This window comes from Chrysemys picta, chromosome 24 (assembly GCF_011386835.1).
Source record: "Chrysemys picta bellii isolate R12L10 chromosome 24, ASM1138683v2, whole genome shotgun sequence".
In the NCBI taxonomy this organism is placed as follows: domain Eukaryota; kingdom Metazoa; phylum Chordata; order Testudines; family Emydidae; genus Chrysemys; species Chrysemys picta.
Genome location: NC_088814.1, coordinates 9041299 through 9065109, shown reverse-complemented (window position 1 = coordinate 9065109; position 23811 = coordinate 9041299). Strand labels below are relative to the sequence as shown.

At 42.6% G+C, this 23811-nt stretch overlaps 1 protein-coding gene across 1 annotated transcript in view; it reads left to right on the top strand.

Annotated features, from left to right (window-relative positions):
- TANC2 (tetratricopeptide repeat, ankyrin repeat and coiled-coil containing 2) overlaps positions 1–23811 on the top strand; it is a 508124-nt gene that overhangs the window by 459010 nt on the left and 25303 nt on the right. The window contains 6 exon segments of the mRNA XM_065577500.1: positions 8495–8617; positions 10131–10367; positions 13234–13419; positions 15400–15493; positions 21279–21412; positions 22455–22578. Coding sequence (XP_065433572.1) covers positions 8495–8617; positions 10131–10367; positions 13234–13419; positions 15400–15493; positions 21279–21412; positions 22455–22578 — 898 coding nt within the window.

The following is a 23811-nucleotide window of genomic DNA, read 5'->3' as shown; positions in this document are numbered from 1 at the left end:
TTCCAGCTGGAGCCCGGCCTCTTCTGGTTGAGTCCACACCCCCCGCTCGCTTCTCTCAGCCTCCCCCATGGCCCCAGCCAGGGCGGGGTGGGGGGCTGAGAGCTCGGCCCGACCACGGCGGGATTCTTGACCCTTGCCAGAGCTCTGAGCGCAGAGGCCATCCCCTGTTCCACCCCTGGCCATGCTCATGGTCCCACCCCTTCCCCATGGCCCCTCCTACATTCTGCCCCTTCCCCATAGCTCTGCTCCCACTCTATCTCTTCCCCCGAGGTCCCATCCCCTGCTCACTCCGTTCTCCTCCTTTCCCGCTGTGGCCCTGAGACCAGAAAAGCAGCCCCGGGGACATGGCTGGGAGAGGTTTTTCCAGGGGCCCCAAATTGGCCAGGGCCCCATGGGCTCTTGTGGTAATCTGCCACTGCCCCCTCTTCCTCCCTCCAACTCTCTCCCTCCCCCCCCCCCCGGTGGCGTGAGGTTTGGGGCGACTTAGCCTCCATTACGCGCCACCCATGTGCAAAACATTTGGTAAGACTAGGTGGAGTTGTGGGATATACACAGATGATATTTTGGCTAATAAAATAAAATTTTAAAACTGGGTTTGTCCTAATACTAATTCCTGTCAGATCCCAAAAGGATCATATCATTCGAGTCTCTGTTCAGGACAGACCCAGGTCTGGAATTTCAATGTGTGATAAATCAGTGATATGCAAAATCACTGAATAACAATCACAAAGAGGTGTTTTGACAGATCTGCGTAGGGAAACTTGCACACTGCCTGTTTGCACTATGGCTCAAGCAAGTGCCTTTTAGCCCCCTCACTTTTCTGAGCATGTCGTTTTTTCCTCATGTCGTTTTTTAAAAAATAACAAAGTATAAATGTCTTCGGTAACTGATTTAAAAGATTAAGAAGGGATCTTAACAGATGGGAACCAGCTTGGAAACCATGCCATGCAATGAAAGGGCATCAAGAGAAACTTACAAAAATTACACCAGCAAATCTAAACTTCAAGGTAACATTGTTTTAAACATCAAGCAATGAGAAGTCCTTCATTTCAGTCATAACTGTCCTGCCTAAAATGTTAGTGATCCAGAAATGAACTTCCCTTGTCCCTCGATTAGAAACTGATTAAAATTACAGGCAATGAAAAGAGGCTAATGGAATGAAAAGTTGTCTAATATTCCTTGAAACAGTATTGCAAAAGATCATTACATTGAATTTAGCTGGCAAATTGTCTTAAAGCAGAGGTCCTTCACTACTGCATTTCAGTTCTAATCTTTTCATGGGTCACAAACAAAAATTAATTTGGTGTACAGCTAGTCCCTGGCAGATATTTTTCTGCATCACAAAATCACCATCCAATCTAGTATGATTCGGACAAAGGTTTTTAAATAGCCTGGGGATGTAAGAGGTTAGGACTGAGATGCTTTGACAAAGTACCGGGAGGATCCTGGACTGAAACAGGGAGGGTTATAGTAGGTGAGATCTCAGGTACATTGACAGAGCTGCTTTGGAAGGGTTTAGAACTGAGATAGCGCAGGGGTCCCTACACCAGAATTGTAGTTCATTGGCATTGGAAACCTGCACAAAGTCAGTCTTTACTAGTCTCCTGTTCCTGTGTATGAACATATTAATGAGATTAAACCCATTCCTCTTATTTCAGCAGTTTAATCTTGTATTAAAGTAGGATTCGCTGTTGCTGACAAATACAGCCTGACTTTATAACTCAGGAAAAGAAAAGGGAAGAATCAGACACTAGCTATGAATTGAGGAGAAATAAAAATTGGTTTCTACAGCTGAACTCTTTTTGTATTGAACGTATTTATTTCATAGAAAACAAGTGCCCCCTTCTGTTGATCAGAGTGTCCTGCATACTCCTAGTATATTTGTTTCAGTACAGTTTGCTAACCACGTTTGCTACAGTATTTTATCTTCGGATGGCTATTTTGAAAGGTGCAGATATGCTTTCTCGTGTCATACCTGATAGAGATTATAGAAGCTTATTTGTTAATGTAATAATACACTAATCATGTTTAGTATTTCTTTTAAATTGCTGCTTCTAATTTGTCCAAATTTTACAGTGCTCACTTAAGTAACTGAAATAAATGTCGATATGTCATTGTTTTATAGTGTGTGATCTAAAAAGCAGGGACTAATAATTGCCAGAATTCCTGAGGTCTTTGATTCCTACCTCCAAATACGCATAGAGTCAAATAAAGTAAAAATCTTAAATGAATCAAACTGCATCATAGAATTTCTATGGATAGAAATTCCATGCTTGAATAATAAGAGTATAGCAATAGGAATATACTACCGATCACCTGACCAGGATGGTGGTTGTGAAATGCTCAGTGAGATTAGAGAGGCTACAAAAACAGAAACCTCAATGATAATGGGGAATTTCAAATATCCCCATATTGACTTGATACATATCACCTCAGCTTGTCCTGGAACCCACAAGGGGAGAGGCAAGTCTTGATTTAGTCCTAAGTGGAGTACAGCATCTGGTCCAGGAGGTGAATGTAGCTGAACTGCTTGGTAATAGTGACAATAATGTAATTAAATTTAACATCCTTATGGGGGGAAAAGGACCAAAACAATCTAACGCAGTAGGATATAACTTCAAAAGGGGAACTACACAATAATGACGAAGCTAGTTAAATGGAAATTATTTCATAGAAAACAAGTGCCCCCTTCTGTTGATCAGAGTGTCCAGTCACAAGGATGAAATGCCTACAAACTGCATGGAGACTATTTAAAAATACATAATAGATGCTCAAATTAAATATATTCCCCAAATTAAAAAAAACGGTAAGAGGGCCAAAAAAATCATGGAGCAGGTCCTCAAGGATTCTATTTTGAACCATTTGGAGGAGAGGAGGGTGATCAGTCAACATGGATTCACCAATGTTTGAGCGACCTGCTTTAAGCTGATATCTGCTTGAACCTGATTGCTTTCTATGATGAGATAACTGGCTCTGTGGATATAGGGAAGGCGGTGGACGTGATATACCTCAGCAAAGCTTTTGATACAATCTCCCACAGTATTCTTGTCAGCAAGTTAAAGAAGTATGGCTTGGATGAATGAACAATAATGTGGATAGAAAGCTGGCTAGATCCTCAGGCTCAACGGATACTGATCAACGGCTCGATGTCTAGTTGGCAGCCGGAATCAAGCGGAGTGCCCCAGAGGTCGGTCCTGGGGCCAGTTTTGTTCAACATCTTCATTAATGATCTGGATGATGGGATGGATTGCACCCGCAGCAAATTTATGGATGACACTTAGCTGAGAGGAAAGGTAGATACGCTGAAGAGTAGGGATAGGGTCCAGAGTGACCTAGACAAATTGGAGGATTGGGCCAAAAGAAATCTGATGAGGTTCAACAAGGACAAGTGCAGAGTCCTGCACTTAGGATGGAGGAGTCCCATGCGCTGCTACAGGCTGGGGACCGACTGGCTAAGCGACACTTCTGCAGAAAAGGACCTGGGGATTACAGTTGAAGAGAAGCTGGATATGAGTCAAGAGTGTGCCCTTGTTGCCAAGAAGGCTAATGGTATATTGGGCTGCATTATTAGGAGCATTGCCAGCAGATTGAGGGAAGTGATTATTCCCCTCTATTCAGCACTGGTGAGGCCACATCTGGAGTATTGCATCCAGTTTTGGGCCCCCCACTAAAGAAGGGATGTGGACAAATTGGAGAGAGTCCAGTAGACGGCAACAAAATTATTAGGGGACTGAGGCACATGACTTACGAGGAGAGGCTGAGGGAACTGGGCTTATTTAGTCTGGAGAAGAGTGAGGGGGGATTTGATAGCAGCCTTCAACTACCTGAAGGGGGGTTCCAAAGAGGATGGAGCCACAATGTTCTCCATGGTGGCAGATGACAGAACAAGGAGCAATGGTCTCAAGTTGCAGTGGGGGAGGTCTAGGTTGGATATTAGGAGAAACTTTTTCATTAGGAAGGTGATGAAGCACTGGAATGGGTTACCTTAGGAGGTGTTGGAATCTCCATCCTTAGAGGTTTCTAAGGCCCGGCTTGACAAAGCCCTGGCTGGGATGATTTAGCTGGGGTTGGTCCTGCTTTGAGCAGGGGGTTGGACTAGATGACCTCCTGAGGTCTCTTCCAACCCTGATCTTCTATGATTCTATTAAATGCTATCAGGGCTAAACAGCAGAGTAAACGAGACGGTTGGAAACAGAAAGACATCCTTTAAAAATTGGAAGTCTGATCTTACTGATGGTGATAGAAAGGAGCATAAACTCTGGCAAGTCAACTGTAAAGCTATAATAAGTCAGGCCAAGTAAGAATTTGAAGAGCAGCTAGCCAAGAACAGAAAAACTAACAGAAAAAAATATTAAGAAGATGAGAAAGCTGGAAGTCTGTCAAACAATTATAAGTGCCACTGCACGATCAAGATGCTAAAGGAGCACTCGAAGACAAGGCCGTTGCAGAGAAGCTACATTAATTCTTTGATTCAGTCTTCACTGCAGAGGACATGGGGGAGATCCCCACACCCAAGCCATTCTTTTAGGTTAGAAGTCTGAGGAACTGTCCCAGATTGAGGTGTCAGTAAAGGAGGTTTGGAGAGAAACTGACCAGTTAAACAGTGATAAGTCACCAGGGCCAGATGGTATTCACTAAAGAGTTCTGAAGAAACTCAAATATGAAATGGACGAACTATTCACTGTGGTAGGTAACTTATCACTTAAATCAGCCTCTATACCAGATAACTGGAGGGTAGTGTAATACCTGTTTTTAAAAAAGGCTCCAAAAGTGATCCTGCCAATTACAGGCCAGTAAACCTAACTTCAGTATGAGGCAAATTGGTTGAAACTATAGTAAAGAACAAAATTATCAAACACGTACATAAACATGATATTTTGAGAAAGTTAACATAGCTTTTGTAAATTACTAATCATTACTAATCTATTAGAATTCTTTGAGGGAGTCAACAAGCATGTGGACAAGGATGATCCAATGGATATAGTGAACTTGGACCTTCAGAAACCCTTTGAAAAGGTCCCTCACCAAAAGCTCTTAAGAAAAGTAAGCAGTCATGGGATAAGAGGAAAGGTCATCTGTTAGGATAGGTCATGAGATGGAAAGGTCATCAGATGACCAGTAACCAGTTAAAAGACAGGAGACAGGGTAAGAATAAACGGTCAGTTTTCACAATGGAGAGAGATAAATAGCAGGGTCCCCTAAAGATCTCTGCTGTGACCTATGCTGTTCAACATATTCATAAATAATCTGAAAAAGGGGATAAACACGCAGCAAAATTTGCAGATGATACAAAATTACTAAAATAGTTAAATACAAAACTGACTGAAGCGTTGCAAAGGGATCTCACAAAAGTGGGCAATAAGGCGACAAAATGGCATATGAAATTCACTCTCGATAAATGCAAAGTAACACACATTGGAAAAAATAATCCCAATTATACATGCAAAATGATAGGGCCAAAATTAGCAGTTACCACTCCAGAAAGAGATCGTGGAGTCATCGTGGATAGTTCTCTGAAAATATCTGCTCACTTTGCAGCAGCAGTCAAAAAAGCGAACAAAATGCTAGGAGCCATTGGGAGAGGGATAGTTAATAAAACAGAAAATATCTTAATGCCCCTATAAAAATCCACGGTACGCCCACACCTTGAATACACACCTGAATACCATCTCAAGAAAGATATATTAGAATTGGAAAAGGTACAGAGAAGGGCAGTTAAAATGATTAGGGGTATGGGAGAGTAAAAAGACTGGGACTGTTCATCTTGGAAAAGAGACAACTTAGGGGGGATCTGATAGAGGTCTATAAAATCATGAAGGGTGTGGAAAAAGTGAATAGGGAAGTATTTAGTTACCCCTTCACATAACACAAGAACTAGGGATCACCCAATGAGATTAAAAGGTTTAAAACAAACATAAGGAAGTACTTCTTCACACAATGCACAGTCAACATGTGGAGCTTGCTGCCGTGGGATGTTGTGATGGCCAAATGTATCACTGGGTTCAAAAAAGAATTAGAGAAGTTCATGGAAGATAGGTCCATCAATGGCTATTAGCCAAGATAGTCAGGGATGCAGCCCCATGCTCCAGGTGTCCCTAAATCTCCAACTGCCAGAAGCATCTAGCACTGGCCATTGTTTGAAGGCAGGATACTGGGCTAGATGAACCATTGGTCTGACCCAGTCTGGCTGTTCTTATGGTCTTTATTTGACAAACGTTTAGCTAAAAGCTGCAGGACTTGAAAATAATAAATTTAGAAAACTGTTAGTTCTTCATGAGGACGGCCATCTTCTATTGTTTTTCTAAAATAAAATGGTTTTAAATGGCAAGTATATTTAACCGAAAAAAAGCTTTTAAATATTCACAGTAGTTACTTCTTGTTACGTCGTTAGTACAGTCCAGCCACTTGATTGACATGCGCTATAATGGTCTCTAGATAAAAAAACGTTCAAGTCTGTGGTATCATGATGTTAAGACAAAAGGCTACTAATGCAAGTGCATAGAGGAACATGTCAGATTACAATGGCAAAACAATCATTGCTATTTAATACCAACAAATTATGATGGTCAAACAATGGCAGTAAAAATCTAGAGAGACTTTGTGCATAATTTTTTCATTGTCCTAGGCCTAGTATTAGGGTTACCATACGTCCGTTTTTTCCTGGACATGTCCAGCTTTTCGGCAATCAAACCCCCGTCTGGGGGGAATTGCCAAAAAGCCGAACATGTCCGGGAAAATGCCGGCCGGGCACTTCCCCTCCCGCGGCTGCTCTGCTCCTCCCCTGACTCTTCGGCTCTGTTTAAGAGCCGAGCGGGCTTTGGGCAGCCCCCATGCCTCCGGACCCTGCGCCGCTGGAGCCCGGGAGGGGAAGTGCCCGGCCGGGGGCACAGGGTCCGGAGGCATGGGGGCTCCCCGAAGCCTGAGCGCTACCGGCTCCACGGTTTGCCAGGCAGCCTCCAGACCCTGCGCCCCCGGCTGGGCACTTCCCCTCCCGGGCTCCAGCTGTGCTGGGGAAGCGCTGGCCGGGGGCACAGGGTCTGGGGGCTGCCCAGCAAACCGTGAAGCCGGTAGCGCTCGGGCAGCCCTTTCCGCGTGACTGGGAGTGGGAGGGAGGAGGGGGCGGGGTTGGGGCAGGGAAGGGAAGGGGCGGAGTTGGGGCGGGCTGGGGGTGGGAAATGGGTGGGGTCAGGGCCCCGTGGAGGGTCCTCTTTTTTTCTTTATTAAATATGGTAACCCTACCTAGTATGGTCGTTTACATTATTGCAAAGTCAGTGTAAAGCACTACCAACTTGAACTGGTAGCTGTTACACACACTTTACACAAGAGTAAATGACCACACAAGGTTCAAGGCAGTGGGAAATCAGGCCTTACATGTCAAAATAGTAGCCAAAGACATCTATACAATTCCATGGAGACTACAGTAGAAATAATGTTAAAGCACTATAGAAGTAAAGCTATCCTTTTAAAACCCGATCTAAAAATAGGCTCCCCTTTTCTTCTGCCTATCATCAGGCCACTGATTAACATCTGTTTGTTATGAAGAAATTATCATTCTTATAACAGGAAAGCAAGCTCACTTGACTATTACATGGCCTATAATTTAGTGCTGTTCAAAAAGACATTAGTACTTGGTATCTAGTAAGCATAAAATATCTATGTTAACCAAATAAGAAGGTTGGAGATAATCTAATGTTAGATATGAAAATGTCTACTCTCTCTTTTGGTAAAACTTCCTTAATTTATCTTGCTATGATGGAGTATGTAGTACAAGTTGAGTTTGCTCTGTGAATAATAAGAATATTTTGTGAATCAGTTTCTGCCACGATAGTAGGTACTATAAACAACAACAAAAGAAGATGCCACATTACCCAGTGTAATGGGATTCTCTGAAAGAGAGCTCAGTGGGCCCATGTAACCTCAGAGTGACAGGGCTGGCTTAAGGATATCATGTCGGTACTAACTTGGGGGCTCTTTCTTGGGGCTACAAGTTTATTAGTTTACAGCAGGGATCTAATGTGATAAATGGCTTCTATGGCAACCTTAGTCTGTAGAGACTATTCTTAACTGGCAGGGAAGAGTACTTTGGTTAGCATTCTCATTCTCCATTAAAGAAAGATGCATTGGGAAGGGAATATGGGCCTTTAACAGTAAGCCCCAACTGCATGTTTCTGTGTCGTCAGCAGCTCATCACTGTGACATTTTACATCAGCAGAGGATCTGCCCCAGCACGTCTAGTATTTTTTTAAAATAAGATGTTTGTATTGCCAGCACTTTGTTGATAAATGTTGAATTTTAAGTGAGTGTGGTTATGATAAATGCTTAAAGTTATTTTCCGCTAGCTGACTTTTTATTGCTAGCAGGAATCTAATTCTCCGGCCTGAGATCTGTAAAATTCTTTTGTTAATAATTTTTATTACATGTAGTAATTCCTTCTGCATAACATAACGCAAATATGTTGGGTACTAGAACTAACTGGATCGATCTCTCTCTTTAGGGGCTGAGTAAAAAAGTAGGGGTATCCTCGTCTATCCTGCAAGGGCTTTGGATATCCTACAGCACAGAAGGTCTTTCAATGGCATTGGCATCTCTGCGAAACCTCTACACCCCTAACATAAAGGTACTGTACAGAACAGACCGTTGACGAGCTGGTTCAATGCTTTCAGCCTCCAGTGGTCCAAGTACAAAAGATTCTCCAAGGCTCCAGTTCAACAAGGTCCTTAGCACGTGTGTAATGTTAAGCATGTGAGTAATCTCATTGAAGTCCATGGGACTCCTCACAAACTTAGTCACACCGATATGTAAGCAACTTGCTGAACCGGGACTCGGTTTTTAAGTGTCCAGTTAAGGTTTGATACCAATGAATAGTGACTCCCCAACTCGTCTATGTTCAGCAGGGGTTTTCTGTTAATTCCCATAAAAGAGCAGTGTCATATCTGTTCCTACTGACCATCCTTCATTTCCACTGATTTCTCCCAAATATACAGAAAGCTCCCTTGGGTGTTGTAAACCTGACAGTGCCTTGGGGGTTTGTCTGCTCTAGAGTTCTTTTCATCTCAGGGCGTTTTTGCAGCTATGGAAAGCAGTATAATGCGCATAGCTTGTTCCTCCATTAAGCCCAGCCTGGTCATGTCCCTGCGTATGATGTCTCACCATCTAGTCGGTGGTTGGACTTACCTTGGTTGTATTTGCTGGGATAAAACAGTGTAGAGCTGCGTCCCCTCAGGTGGTGGGGGAGGTAGCCCATCTTGGGGAAACCCAAAAGGGTTGCACTTGCTGTGAATCAAGTATATTAGGTGAAGGAAAACTCTTGATTTAAGACCTGGGCAGTCTGTCTATTTAGAAGGAAAACTCTGATTATAAATCTGAGCAGGCCAAGCTAGCGTGGAACCGCTGGTACCTATAGCTAGCAGACTATGAGACATGGCATTCCCATGAGCTGGATAGGGTGGATTAGCCTAAGAAGCTATAGCATCCTGAATTCACTTGTAGAAACAGAGTTCTTTAACTTGAGTTCATTGCCAATTACGTTGAGTTAGCTGACACATTTGTACATGCTAGTGTAGACATTCTGCAAACATTTGTGGAGTGTCCAGCTTAGCATGTACAAATATGTTAGCTAGAATGAAAAAAAAATCTAGTGCAGAGAACCTTCTGGGCTTGCATTCCTCTCCCCACATGAGAGTGGGGCCAGACTGAGAGATCCTCCTCATATGGAGAGGGGCCCATCGTTGTCCTCTCTATCCCTTCCCTATCAGGAGCCCTCTCTCTCATCTCAGCTTCACGAGCTGTCTCTTTCGCTCTGCAGCCCAGTGCAAAGAGAGCAGAGCCAGGAAGGCAGCAGGAGGGGAAGCAGCTGGGTGACCAGTAAGCATCACAAGGCCCCTCTTGCATAGGTGATCAAGCAGTTACAAAACCATCCACTATCTTTCCCCGTGTGAGGCTCCCTGTGGCCCTATGTCTGGCAGTATGGCTAAGGCCAGCCTGCTCCAACACCACGCAAATTACAGAACAAAGTCCATTCTGAAAGTGCTAGAGATTAGACAGCTCTCCCTCTACCTAAAATAAAGCTGTGTTTTGGGCTTGTCTTTTTGTTGCACATTGTGGTGATGTGTTTCTCTTCTGCCCTTCAGGTCAGTCGGTTGCTAATTTTGGGAGGTGCAAATGTTAACTACCGGACCGAAGTTCTGAACAATGCCCCAATTTTATGTGTCCAGTCTCACCTTGGTTACGCAGAGATGGTGGCTTTGTTGTTGGAGTTTGGGGCCAACGTAGATGCCTCTTCTGAAAGTGGCCTGACTCCTCTTGGATATGCTGCTGCGGCTGGATATCTGAGCATTGTTATGCTACTGTGCAAGAAACGGGCCCAGGTAATGAGACTGTATTTATCTGATGACACTCTGACTTCCCAGGAATTCCACATTGACCTGGAGGAGAAAGCAGGTAGTATGTGGAGTATCAGACCTCAGAAAAGAAAGTGAGCCACTGTTTGCTTTTTCCTTTGCCATGTAACATTTCTTAACAATACTCTTTCCTCTGGTTTTTGCACCTGAAGATAGGCTAAATGATTTAAACAGACTGTCTGCGCAGTTGGAAGATTTTCTATACAGTCTAAATCAACCCCCTACGGTTTCCACATGCTGTCATCTTCAGAAGTCTCAGCATCCTACCCTCTTGCTTACAAAGCAATAGTTACCCTTCATTATTAAATGCTCAATCCTGCAAAGGGCTGGACATCTCGTGTGAGTTTGCTGGACCACACATAGTCCTGGGCATTAGTTGTGTCATGGTGAGGATTCTCCTCCTTCAGGAGGGACTGGTTATTGCCTTAACGTGGGTAGCCCCAGTGATCTGATCTGGTATGGCAAAGCTTATGTTCTTATAAGCCCCAAGTGCAGCATCAGCAATTAAAAAATATCTGACGAGATCCCAACTCTGCCCTCTTGTGTTTCTGTCCAGAGGGAGCATTTCAAAGGTACAAGAAGGCAGTCAGGTTTTCAACTCCATTGGAAGTCAATGGGAGGAAGGCACCTAACTCCCATTTGCATCTATGAAGATTCCTCCCCTGCCAACACTCACAGTTACTACCTATCTAACGTCTCTCTTACCTGTCTAGTTAGGCTGAGATTTTCAAGAGTGTAAGAGAGTTAGGTGCCCAGATTCCATTGAATTCAATGGCCTTTGGGGCCTTGCCTTAATCTGTCTAACCAGTCTCTTTTTATCTAAGGCACCTATTCCCATGGTATCCAAGCATTGTACTAAAAATAGCACTGTGTGTGCCCTAATTGGCAGGTCTCACATTTTCCATTCTTCCTGGTGTGCATGTGTGAGTGAGATGTTTTTTTATTATTATTGCAGTTTTTTGTTCTTGTGCTAGAAAAGATTAGAATCCTGTTTGTAGTTGCTCACAGGTGAATCCACAATGCCGTCCAGGTTTGCTTTTCTATGAGAAAGTGCTGCTTTGAAACATGTCGTTGGCACAAAAGGCACAGCAGGTTTGCAGGCTCTGTAATTAGTGTTTGGGAATTCAGGCCTGATACTGGAACTGTGGAATCCTGCCTTGCTAATGGCTTGCTGAAGTCATTTCTCTACAAGTCCTTGACCCTCCACGGGGTTAAAAAGCAGCATTGTTTTGCAACACCCAATACACCAGGGGTTCTCAAACTGGGGGTCGTGACCCCTGAAGGGTATTATGTGGGGGGTCGCGAGCCATCAGCCTCCACCCCCAAACCCCGCTTCTCCTCCAGCATTTATAATAGTGTTTAATCTAAAAAATGTGTTGTTTAATTTATAAGGGGGGGTCACACTCAGAGGCTTGCTGTGTGAAAGGGGTCACCAGTACAAAAGTGTGAGAACCATTGCAATACACCATTTGGAAATATTCTCTGAACACTTCTGTCAAACTTGTCCAGTAAGAATACTCCTTGCTTAGCTTTGTGGTGAGCATTTCAAGGGTTAATTGTGTGTAACGAGTCAAGTTTCAAACATTTTGTTGAACAGAAAAATGTTGCTGGGAACTGAAATGGCAACCTCCTGGAAACAATTTGTGGTTTCTGTAAATGTTTTGCCTCAGTTCTGAAAGCAAACTAAAGGCTGGTGTGGTTTTAATCCGAATGTCAGGATGACTGAGGGACCCTTTTAGGTCTTGCTGAGTTGTCAGGACAATGTAAAGGAAAAAATAGACCTTAAAAAAAAGATACGCTGGGTGACTCCCTAACACTGGCTGATAAGAAGCGGTACTAATAAACGTCCAATGGAGTCCCATTATATCCTCTGTCAGGGGAAATGGGAGGGAAACCCAGAGCACGGACTGTGATTTAAAAAATCCCCATCCCAAATGGAAAAAAAGAAGCTAGCTTTCATGAGCATCCCGCTTCAGTACCAAAAGAATATACACAGTAGCAGCTATTTTTGGTTCAAAGATGTTGGGTTGTATCGTGAATAAATTAAACAACAGTGGTTACGTGCATTGCCTGAACAAACTGATACGTTGTTCAGCAGTGAAGTGGTTAATGAGTAGAAAGAATCTAGTTGAAATGTTTTGCTGGGATACTTATATTATTTGTATTATGGTAGGACCTAGAAGCCAAAGGTAACATTGTGGACAAACACATAGAAAGCAGTCCTCAAGTTCCTAGTAGGATAGCAGATTATAATACCACCACCTGAAATTTCTGTTTTAATTAATGTTTCTCTGCTGCCCCCTTCTAGTGAGGCTGACTAAAGTGCAGCTGAATAAAACAGGCTGACTAATCATTCTAACACTGGACTCATTATGAGGTATTTTTGCTCATTTTGAAGAATTGTGAAATGGTGGGTTTAGAACATTCTCTTTCGACTCAGTGGCTCTTTGTATCCTGAGGCAGACAAAGTCAATGGGTAGAATTTCAGTGCAAAAGGAACTACAGTTGGCATACTTGAGAACACAGCGGAAATGTGCTTTTGCGGGAATAAAGCCAGTATGCTTTTAGTGTGACGAAAACTGAAGCTGTAAAGTGGTGACCTACCCAAAGAAAGCAGCTGTGGCCAAGAGGATGTCTGTCCTCAGGGCAGTGATTCTTTGGGAATGAACTTTGGCTGGTTGTGGATGGGATGGTTAACTAGAAGAATGCAGAAAATGTACATCCTGCACATGTGACATTATTACAAAACCAGGGCTGGAGACGCTGAGAAAGCCATGGCTTTTCAAACATGAGTTGGGTTTAATTTTATTTTGTCTTTCTGTTCCCTTGAAAGGTGGATCACTTGGACAAAAATGGTCAGTGTGCCCTGGTTCATGCGGCTCTCAGAGGTCACCTGGAGGTAGTGAAGTTCTTGATTCAATGTGACTGGACAATGGCTGGGCAACAGCAGGGGGTATTTAAGAAGAGCCATGCGATACAACAGGCACTGATTGCAGCAGCCAGCATGGGCTACACTGAGGTAAGACATAACTACACTGTTCTGGATCTCTGTGGGACACAGAAATGATAGGTTAGCTGTGTTCCCTGGTCACAAGGCTGAGCACAGAGGGTCTAGGAGGTGGAGTCAGTAACTTCCTCCCACCTCACAAGTCAGTGGGATCCACTGATTTCTTGGCAACCTTGGTGGCCTGGGCAAAATCTTTGCAGGCTTCCATCCAGAGGGAGAGTAAAAAGCCCCTAATGTATTTGAATATACCTTTAAGTAGGCAAAGGTAAAACCATGTACTGCTTACCCCACTTCCCCAGTGAGGGTAGGGATGATGATATGTAAAATACTGTTTATTTTCCTGTTGGGAAGTAATATTTGGCTGAAAAATTATTTCTGTTTAAATAAAACCCCTCTCATTAATTTAATTAATCATGAAACTTCAGTCCATGAAAACATAAGTAACGTGATCAGATCAGAGGAGTTAATCAATGGGAGCTGGGTAAATCACACTATCCAAGTGAACACAAGTTGAATTGCTTAGGAACAGATGTGCCTTTGAAGCAACAGAGCTTCTCTGCAACCTGGTCACATGATTCCTAACAGCACACAGTGTTATTCTGATGGGAAACGTCCCCAGCATTTTACTGATATATTTGTAATTTTTTTAAAAAGTGGTTTCAGAATTATTTACTGTGTGCGCAGCGCTATAAATGGACATGGCACTTTACAGACAAATAAAAAGGTGTAGTCCATGCTCTGAAATGCTGACAGTAAAGGGGGGTGGAAAGCCAGGAGAAATAGTGTTATAATTAGTAATGATATAATATAATAATCATACCATAATTAAAATGTATATAATTTATCATTATACTAAAGTTAAGGTGGAATGTTACTTCCACTGAGTAAGCAGTTTGCTGACATAGCAAGCATTACCATTTTTCTTCGAGTGGTTAAGCACATATTAAAACTGATTGAATACTGGTTTAGTCTGTGACTTCTGGCTCCCCAGGGCCTGTGTTGAGGAAGCCGTTGCTTTTCAGTAATGGACAGCCCCAGCAGGCAGCTTAGAAATGGCAATTGTAACTGAAAACCTTTCTTTTCAAAGCCCCCTTGCAAGTTGTGTTCATGAGAGATGCTTCCTGCCCTTGTCTGCTGTCAGGTTGCTGTGCTGAGTACAACAGGCACAGTTGCCCCACTCCTGCCTTTAGTGTAGCTCTTGGTAGGTGTGTCCCTTCTTGGATGAGAAAAATGTATCTTTGTCCTTCAATAAACTCTGTTCTCTCCTTAATCTCTTGCTTTCTCATATCATCTTACCAAGCAATAAGGCGATTTTAGCCAATTTCAAAAATTTACACTCGGAGGAGATTAATTAAGTTCTTTGAAACCCACTGGCCTACACTGGCCAGGGAAACCATGTTGGTACCTTTCTAGCGATCTGCCTAAATGTCATTCATCCTAGGAAGGAGCTAATTGTTTCTAAAGACAGCCCAATCTAGTGGCTGAAGCTCAAGACAGTCAGGAGACTGGAGTTCTGGTCTACACTCAGTTGACTCACTTTTTAACCTTAGGAAATTCACATCACCTGTGTGTGCCTAAATTTCCGCATCAATAAAATGGGGGTGTTCGTATTCACCCACCTTTTTAAAGCACTTCAAGATCCAAAGGTGAAAGTCACTAAAGCCCTGGTCGCTATGGGTAACCCAGGAACTATGGAGCATTCACTGCATGAACAGGATAATCGGTATACAAAACATCCACCGCTTCTGAGTTGTTAGGTAGCACCACTATAAAGGCTCGTCATGTGCAGTTGTCTCAAGAGACTTGTTTTTTCCCTTGTACAGGGCAGCGGGCTCAGTTACTGATCTCGGGAAGAATATTTACCTACGCTGAGGTGCCAGGCAGAGACTTTGTTCATTTTCTTTTGTTTATTCAGAATGGCTTATGTTAAGATGTCAGCAGTTTATATATAACATGGTGAAGTTCATGAGCTGACACGTCTCTTTGTTTTAGATTGTCTCCTACCTGCTCGATCTTCCAGAAAAAGATGAAGAGGAGGTGGAGCGAGCACAGATCAACAGCTTTGACAGCCTGTGGGGAGAGACAGGTAATTTCTATAGATGCCGCAGTTTCTAGCTTTCATGTTTGTGTTTGTGGATTCCACTAATATCAAATATACATTTTAGACCATGATTTACTGAGGGGGATCAGTTTCTTCGATTTGAACTTCCTTGCAGATGCCAAAATAGGCTCTGTAACCTGCTTTATTATTTTTCCAAAAAGTGCCTTGCCTGATTTTCGGGGTTACTGAGTACCTGGAAGATTCAGGTGTGCAGGACCTCTAAAGATCAGGCCAGCAATCTTTTCTGGGACATCTTCCACTGAACTCTCTTTTTCTCCTTTGATATTTGGCACAGCTATAAAAGGAATGTTTGCCAACACCAAAATAACCTGCAACACCTGCCGCTTAAACTCCTGAATGTTAAATTAACATTTGGTTTTCTGCGAGCTTGTAATTGCTTTATTGTAACATTGAAAACACACCTGGCAATTAAACAAATGTACTTTAATGGAGGATAGTCTATCTGATAATCCTGTATGCCAATCTAGATGTGTCACCTTCCCAGTGTCTATTAGAAAAAAGGCAGCATTTCAACCCACACCCTTTCACGTACAGCTTGTGCTCTGCCAAATAGAGATCTGCAAAATGGAGCCATTGGCTTTTAACTTGGATGAGCTAGTTAAATGTTAGCTACAGGGTTTGTGCTCTACTCACTAATCAGTTTAAACCACTGGTATTACCACAGTGATATTCCTGTCTGGGTAACCACACAATGATTTTGATCTTGCCAGCTTTAGTCAGAAATGACCTGAACTAAGGATGCAAACACTTGGTGACGTGTAATTTTGTGTGTGGTTAAATTGTTTTTGGTAAACAGAACACACACTTGGGTACATCTTGAATTGGTTCAGACTTTGTAGTCTGGAAAATGTACTCGTGTAACCAAACCTCTGAATGTTTTCATGTTCATGGCAACACCAAAATTTGAGCCTACCAGGAAGAACCTCCTCTGGGTAAATTGAGCTTGTGAAGGACAAAAATGTAGATGAGAATTGGCACAGTAGGCAGCCTGAACAATAACAAGATTGTTGTGGGCCAACAGCAGGAAAGTGTGAAAGGATGAAGCCCCCAGGATCACCAGCAGAGACCTAAATACAGAATAAATATGTTATGAAATATTAACTGAATTTTTTTTTTTTTTACAAATAAATGTTACTTTAGAGAGTCATAGAAGGAGAAGGAAAAGGAATAGAGTGTATAGTTATCTAGATATGATCCCTGAACACTGAAGAGGTATTCATTACAATCGTATAATGATGACAACATTTTTATAGATGATTTGTTGATTCAATATGCTGACCAGTGCAGAGGTAGTGTTATCGAAAATGTATTCTCTTTTACTTTAAAAATAAGGCTTAAATATCAAGTTATGCTATTAATTGGAAAACAGACTCTGGAATTGAGGATGGTAATCCAAAATATTTTTAACGTTTGGTCAAAAAACCACTAAAATGTCCCTCTGTTGCAAAGCAACATTTTCATTAATGATCTGGATGATGGGATGAATTGCACCCTCGCAAATTTGCAGATGACACTTAGCTGAGAGGAAAGGTAGATACGCTGAAGAGTAGGGATAGGGTCCAGAGTGACTTAGACAAATTGGAGGATTCGGCCAAAAGAAATCTGATGAGGTTCAACAAGGACAAGTGCAGAGTCCTGCACTTAGAATGGAAGAATCCCATGCGCTGCTACAGGCTGGGGACCGACTGGCTAAGCGACACTTCCACAGAAAAGGACATGGGGATTACAGTTGAAGAGAAGCTGGATATGAGTCAAGAGTGTGCCCTTGTTGCCAAGAAGGCTAACGGCATATTGGGCTGCATTATTAGGAGCATTGCCAGCAGATTGAGGGAAGTGATTATTCCCCTCTATTCGGGACTGCTGAGGCCATATCTGTAGTATTGCATCCAGTTTTGTGGCCCCCCACTACAGAAAGTATGTGGACAAATCGGAGAGAGTCCAGCGGAGGGCAACGAAAATGAGTAGGGGGCTGGGACACATGACTTCTGAGGAGAGGCTGAGGGAACTGGGCTTATTTAGTCGGCAGAAAAGAAGACTGAGAGGGGATTTGATAGCTGCTTTCAACTACCTGAAGGGGGGTTCCAAAGAGGATGGAGCTCGGCTGTTCTCAGTGGTGGCAGATGACAGAACACGGAGTAATGGTCTCAAGTTGCAGTGGGGGAGGTCTAGGTTGGAAAAACTTTTTCACTAGGAGGGTGATGAAGCACTGGAATGGGTTACCTAGGGAGGTGGAATCTCCATCCTTAGAGGTTTTTAAGGCCCAGCTTGACAAAGCCCTGGCTGGGATGATTTAGTTGGTGTTGGTCCAGCTTTGAGCGGGGGTTAGACTAGATGACCTCCTGAGGTCTCTTCCAACCCTAATCTTCTATGATATCATTGGACATGAGTTAAGATAGCCAATGACTCTAGTTAAACTTGACACAGTCTGATATTAAGCCACACAGATTTTCTGGACTAGTTTCTAACTCTCTCCCCATTTGCAGTGCAGTGTCCCTTCACATCCAGACAGCTCTCCCATATTCCTGACTCTGTATAGACGTCTGCCTGAAGGCTTCTCATCCATGCACCTCTGCCTGACGAGTTCCAGCAGCTTCATGTTCTGCTCAGACATCTCCCATTTCCATACATCCCATGCCACTTTCCTTGCCTGACTATTCCCTGAAGGACACTTCCAGCATGTGCCTTGTTCCCTCTGTGTGTTACTGCCCCTGGCAAAGAGCTCCCTTTAATGGAAAAGCTTTTTTGTGGCCATGACTATTAGATATTTCTATCTGTTTGTGGAGAGTTCTTGGAGTCCATCTGGTTACCTTAGAATGGCATTGATTCACATGCTAATTGCACTCAAATAGAAGAGTCATCGCTAAGGAATGCCCAATATCTGATTGCCCTTGTGAAAGATAGAAAAATGAGCAGCCAGCAATACTGAAAATTGTCAAAACCTCAGTCTCTAGTTTTTACACATATTGCATAGGTAATGTGAGCGTCCTGTGGCTCACGAGACTCCATTTTACTTTGTTTTGGTTTTATTTTCCAAAAAGTACTTAACAATCCTAGATAAAAATAAAGAGAAATGCAGCAGAAAGTGTTGCCTCAACCTAAAATCAACTTTGAAAATCCTTATTGGGTCCTGTTCTGTTTCAACACCTGTTGCTTGTCTCTCTAATCTTGTCTGGAGTAGAATTGACTGCCTGGCTTAATGATATTATCCTACTGTCATCTGAATTGCAGTGCCGAGTTACATCATAACCTAGGCACTGCTGACAGCACAATAAAGTCCGTTCCAGATGGAATATTTACCTCTGATACAAGACTAATATCAAAAGGCAGCAGAAAGCATCTGTGTCAACAGTAATAATACAGTCAGAGATGGAGGTGCAAATACAATGGTGATAAATGCATTAAATGTGTCCTCCTGCTACTGAGTCTGAAATAGATGATTGTACAACACAGGAGATTGAAAGCACATTAAAAAGGTGGTTCTTTTTCCCAGGAGAGAAGTTGACTTTTTCCTTACAAACAGCTCAATTGCATTTAAAAGTACATTGTTATTGAGCCCATTAGGAATGTAAAATAAATGCACATTACATAATTGACCGTTACACCATTGTCCATAATAATACTTTGTGTTAGAGACGTCCCACAGTGAATCAATTGCAAAACCCAGGAATAGAACCCAGAAGCCTTGATTCCTCCCTTGCCTGTGACCACTAGACACAGTCCCTGTCTTCTACATTTGTATCTTACATTCAAAGCCACATGGATACGATTACGGGTTTCATAGTCACTTCTGTTTGCAGCATTTAGATGTTTTTCTTTTTTAACTCTTGATGTCCCCCAAACCCAAGAGAAGAAAATAAACTACAATTTGGAAGAGAGAGAAGTTGAATATATCACCCACAAGTAACAGGGTTGCAGCTGAAAACCCATCAACACCTCTAAATCAGCCATCCCACAGAAATGAACTTCAAAGAAGAAGAAGCATGCGCCATCAGTTAGAAATAGACTCCCACCTTCTGCTCAGACTCCTACTAAAAGGAGCAAAACACGGAGCCAGAGGAGCTGTGCTGAAATACACATGAAGTTGAGGAGGAGAGGGAGGAGCTGAAAAGTCTAAAATTAATACTGAAGACAAGTAAAAGACAAGTCCTACACTTAGAGCTATTTTCAGATTCAATTTCTAACCCAGCCATGTTGTCAAGGTTTACAATGCACGTTTTGCCAGGGAGGGGAACTTTCATATTACCAGGGCACTTGAAATATTGAAAATTAAAGATAATTTTGGTTTTGCGTAAAAAGGCAGGTGGGAGCTGTCCTGGCCCAGAAACAAAGGGCAGAATTAGCATTTAAATTGAAGAACGCTTGTTCATATGCATTGTGTTCCAATTGTTTCCCTGATGGGGTTTCAAGATCTTACACGCTAAAATGGGATAGTAAAAAACAAAAATCTTCCATTTGAATAGCACGGCTCTGCACTAGTTCTGAAAAAGAAAACCACAAACTCTACTAACTTCCAACTGGCTGGCAATAATCTTTCAATAACTCCATCTCTCTCTCTCTCTCTCTCTCTGCCTTCCTTCAAGAAACCCACATAGTCAGGTTCCCTAGTGAAACTAGACAAATACAACTTACATTTTGTGAAAGGGCTTTAAAGTGTTTGTGAAGAAAGCATGTACCCAGAGGTTTGTGTGTTCTATTGAAATCATTCCCATGCAATGACGTACTTGGTTTTAGAATCCCTGGATTGTACGCTGTACTGGGCAACAGAAAAGCTGCAGGAAGCACAAGAGGAAATGTTTAAGGTTTCAAATGACACTGCCTTGAACTTCCTAGTTGCACATGCCAGTAGATTATTTGGTGATTATCATAGCTGGGTTTTTTTTCCTTGTCCATTGCAACTTGGGGAAAAGGCAAAAGGTCTTTGTCCTACAGTACTCTTTTTCCAGGCTCTTATGAGGTCTCTTTACAGAAAGAACTAACTTTTGACAATAAAATATAAATGATTAGTGAAAATTACACCTAGCAAAGTATCATAGTCTCTCTCTGTCTATCAAGTATCAGGGGGTAGCCGTGTTAGTCTGTATCTACAAAAACAACAAGGAGTCTGGTGGCACCTTAAAGACTAACAGATTTATTTGGGCATAAGCTTTCGTGAGTAAAAACCTCACTTCTTCGGATGCATCCGAAGAAGTGAGGTTTTTATTCACGAAAGCTTATGCCCAAATAAATCTGTTAGTCTTTAAGGTGCCACCAGACTCCTTGTTGTCTCTCTGTCTATCCATTCTGTGTCTTTTTTTATCCTACCTATGAGGGTAGTATCTAGGCCCTGAATATAATAATTGTAACCTTCAGGGTGGAGGGAATGCAGATGTTTGGAGGGAGGAGAGATTTGAGATTACTGGCAGAAATCACAGCCCTACTGAAAGCTACTCACAAATTGCCATGAATGAGCAGAACAGGCTTTCTTTCTCTGGTATCAATTTTTTGGTGAACTAGGCTTTTTTATTACTGTTTTTTTCATTTGTTTTCATTGAATTTTTTTTATTATTATTATTTCGTTCACTGTAATGCTGAAGTACAAGCAAGCTGAGTCGCTCCTTTTGCTTGGTGAAATTGAAAGAAAATGTGTTTAACATAGAGCACATTATATTTTCTGATCACCAAAGGTAGCAAAGCAGACATTTTTCTTACTGCTGGAAATACGCTGTTCTAAAAGACCTTCTCTCTCTCTCTCCCTTCCTCCCCCTTTCAGCTCTGACAGCTGCTGCAGGACGGGGCAAGCTGGAAGTATGTCGTCTGCTTCTAGAGCAAGGAGCAGCAGTGGCCCAGCCAAATCGACGTGGGGTGGTGCCATTGTTCAGTGCAGTGAGACAAGGCCACTGGCAGGTAAATGAGGTCACTGCAGCATCCTCCAAACGTTATTTCTCATTTGACTAGGGTGGTGGGTGTGCATGTTGTTGGTAATGACAAAGTTATGGGTTTAGATAATCCCTTATACTAGTATTCCATGCAGAAAATGTTCAGCCACTGAAGTCATCAGGCTTCTGACTTGCCCAACTAAATGCTTTGGCCTAAATGTTCTGCACTGTTTCGTTTGGAGAGGGCGTATAAAATGAGGCCCCTTTAAGGTGTCTTAGTTCAGGCATCAAAAAATCACCAGTCACTTTAGAAGATGTAGGTCTTCACTTCTAGTGCTATGTGAGTAGTTTCTCCTAAATATGATACTCTTATTATTATAGAATCATAGACTCTCAGGGTTGGAAGGGACCTCAGGAGGTCATCTAGTCCAACCCCCTGCTCAAAGCAGGACCAACACCAACTAAATCATCCCAGCCAGGGCTTTGTCAAGCCGGGCTTTAAAAACCTCTAAGGATGGAGATTCTCCCATCTCCCTAGGTAACCCATTATGGTTAAATAGAAAAGGCTTTAAGCCTTGAAATGTAACCTGAGTTAGAATTAATGGCTGTCTTAAAAGAACCAGTGGCTGTCCTGGTGCCTTCTCTATTAACTACCTAAAAGACAGAAAGTGCTGGTGCAAACTGAGCTATTATTATTAGGATTATTGTTGTTATTATTATTACAGCCTTTGTAATGCAGCCAGGACCATGCTATTTTGGTGCACTTTAGTTCGTTTAGATTAAAAACAATAATATTTTCTAAGTGATCTAATCCACTACAACCCCCCTGCCACACCTCACTTTAAAAAACAGTGGCACATAAAGGCTGGGCAATAGGTTAGGTGCCAGGCACTCCAAAGTCTGCAGTTAGCAGGGGGGGGAAATATGGATAAAGAAGTAATTTCTTTCTCTGTGTCTGAGGTTTGGGTGAGGTTTCAAGGCAGGGGGACTGCTAGGCTGTATCTCAGCTCTCATTTAATCCCAGCAGAACCTCTTTGTATCAATTGTATCCTTGTTTTACGTGTTTCCAGATTGTAGATCTCTTACTCACCCACGGCGCTGATGTAAACATGGCAGACAAGCAGGGTCGGACTCCTTTGATGATGGCTGCTTCTGAGGGACATCTAGGCACCGTGGAATTCTTACTTGCACAAGGTTAGATCTTAGGCAAGGCTGAGTTGGAGCCCAGCACTATACTACTGGTGTTTGAAACAGGCCAGGGTAAACCAAAAGATCAAATCACTGACCTCACTGGGACCACTGACAGTCTGTTGTCTGGTGGGGAAGGTTAGATCGTGTGTAAGCGCATTACATGATTTGGCACTCTCAGGCCCCTCAGTACTTTGAACAATTTTCTCCTCCTAACTTGTGGAATGCACACATTGAAAACATTGAAACGCAAATTTAAAAATAAAAAAGCAAGAGCTATTGCAGCTATTCTAGAATGACCCTTACATCAAACAGCATGCGTCCGGGTTTGACAATATTGTCCTGCCAAACTTAATTGGAGGGTTTCTGCACTGGACTGTTGTTCCTAAAATTCCTCATTGTTGTTACTAACAGTTCACACACACACCCCCTTTGGTTGCAATGGTTGGAGAGCTAATGCAGATTGGGTGCTGGAATTTTACCCACCATGTCCTCTAACCCTGCTGAAGGCAAGGCTAGGTGACACTGGTGGCTGCTGCCACTTCGTCTACACTAGGGCTCCCGAAGTTGCTACCACCAGTGGATCTTCATTGTTGGAAACGATGGTTTGTAATTTTAGAAGATAAGAGTGAAGTAGTCATGCCCTGAGTCTTGGCTGTTCATTTGTTTTCTGTCTTGGGTGTGTATCGCCTCAACACCATGTGCTCATTTGAGAGCTTTATTGAATAACACATGGTGAAAGCTTCAGCCATCAAGTTTTACAGAGAAAATGTATTAAAAACAATAAAAGAACCACATGTGTGCTAAAAAGATTACCAAAGGTCATCCCAGCTCCAGCCTGGAGCTCTCGCAGGTATCAGTCCTTCAAAACCTACAACTGGGTTTTCCCCATGATAACAAGTTCATGTCAAAACCTACAACTGGGTTTTCCCCATGATAACAAGTTCATATCTGTCTCACATTCAGAACCAGAACCACCAGCTGGTTTCTTTACACAGCTTGGGCTTTTGATCTCCAGTCTCTGGGAATGGATAATAGCAGACAAATACCCTCTCCTTCAAAAGGTAGGGTTTTTGCATAACCAGAGGTGGAGAATTTGCATTAGCCTCTCCCTAAGGTATTCCCCAAGAAATCCACTTAACACTTATTGTCCTAAAATTCCATTCTTGTTTGGCACATTTTCAATATAGTCCTCTGAACTCCCAGGCCTCACATCACATCTCCCGTCTAGAGGTGTTA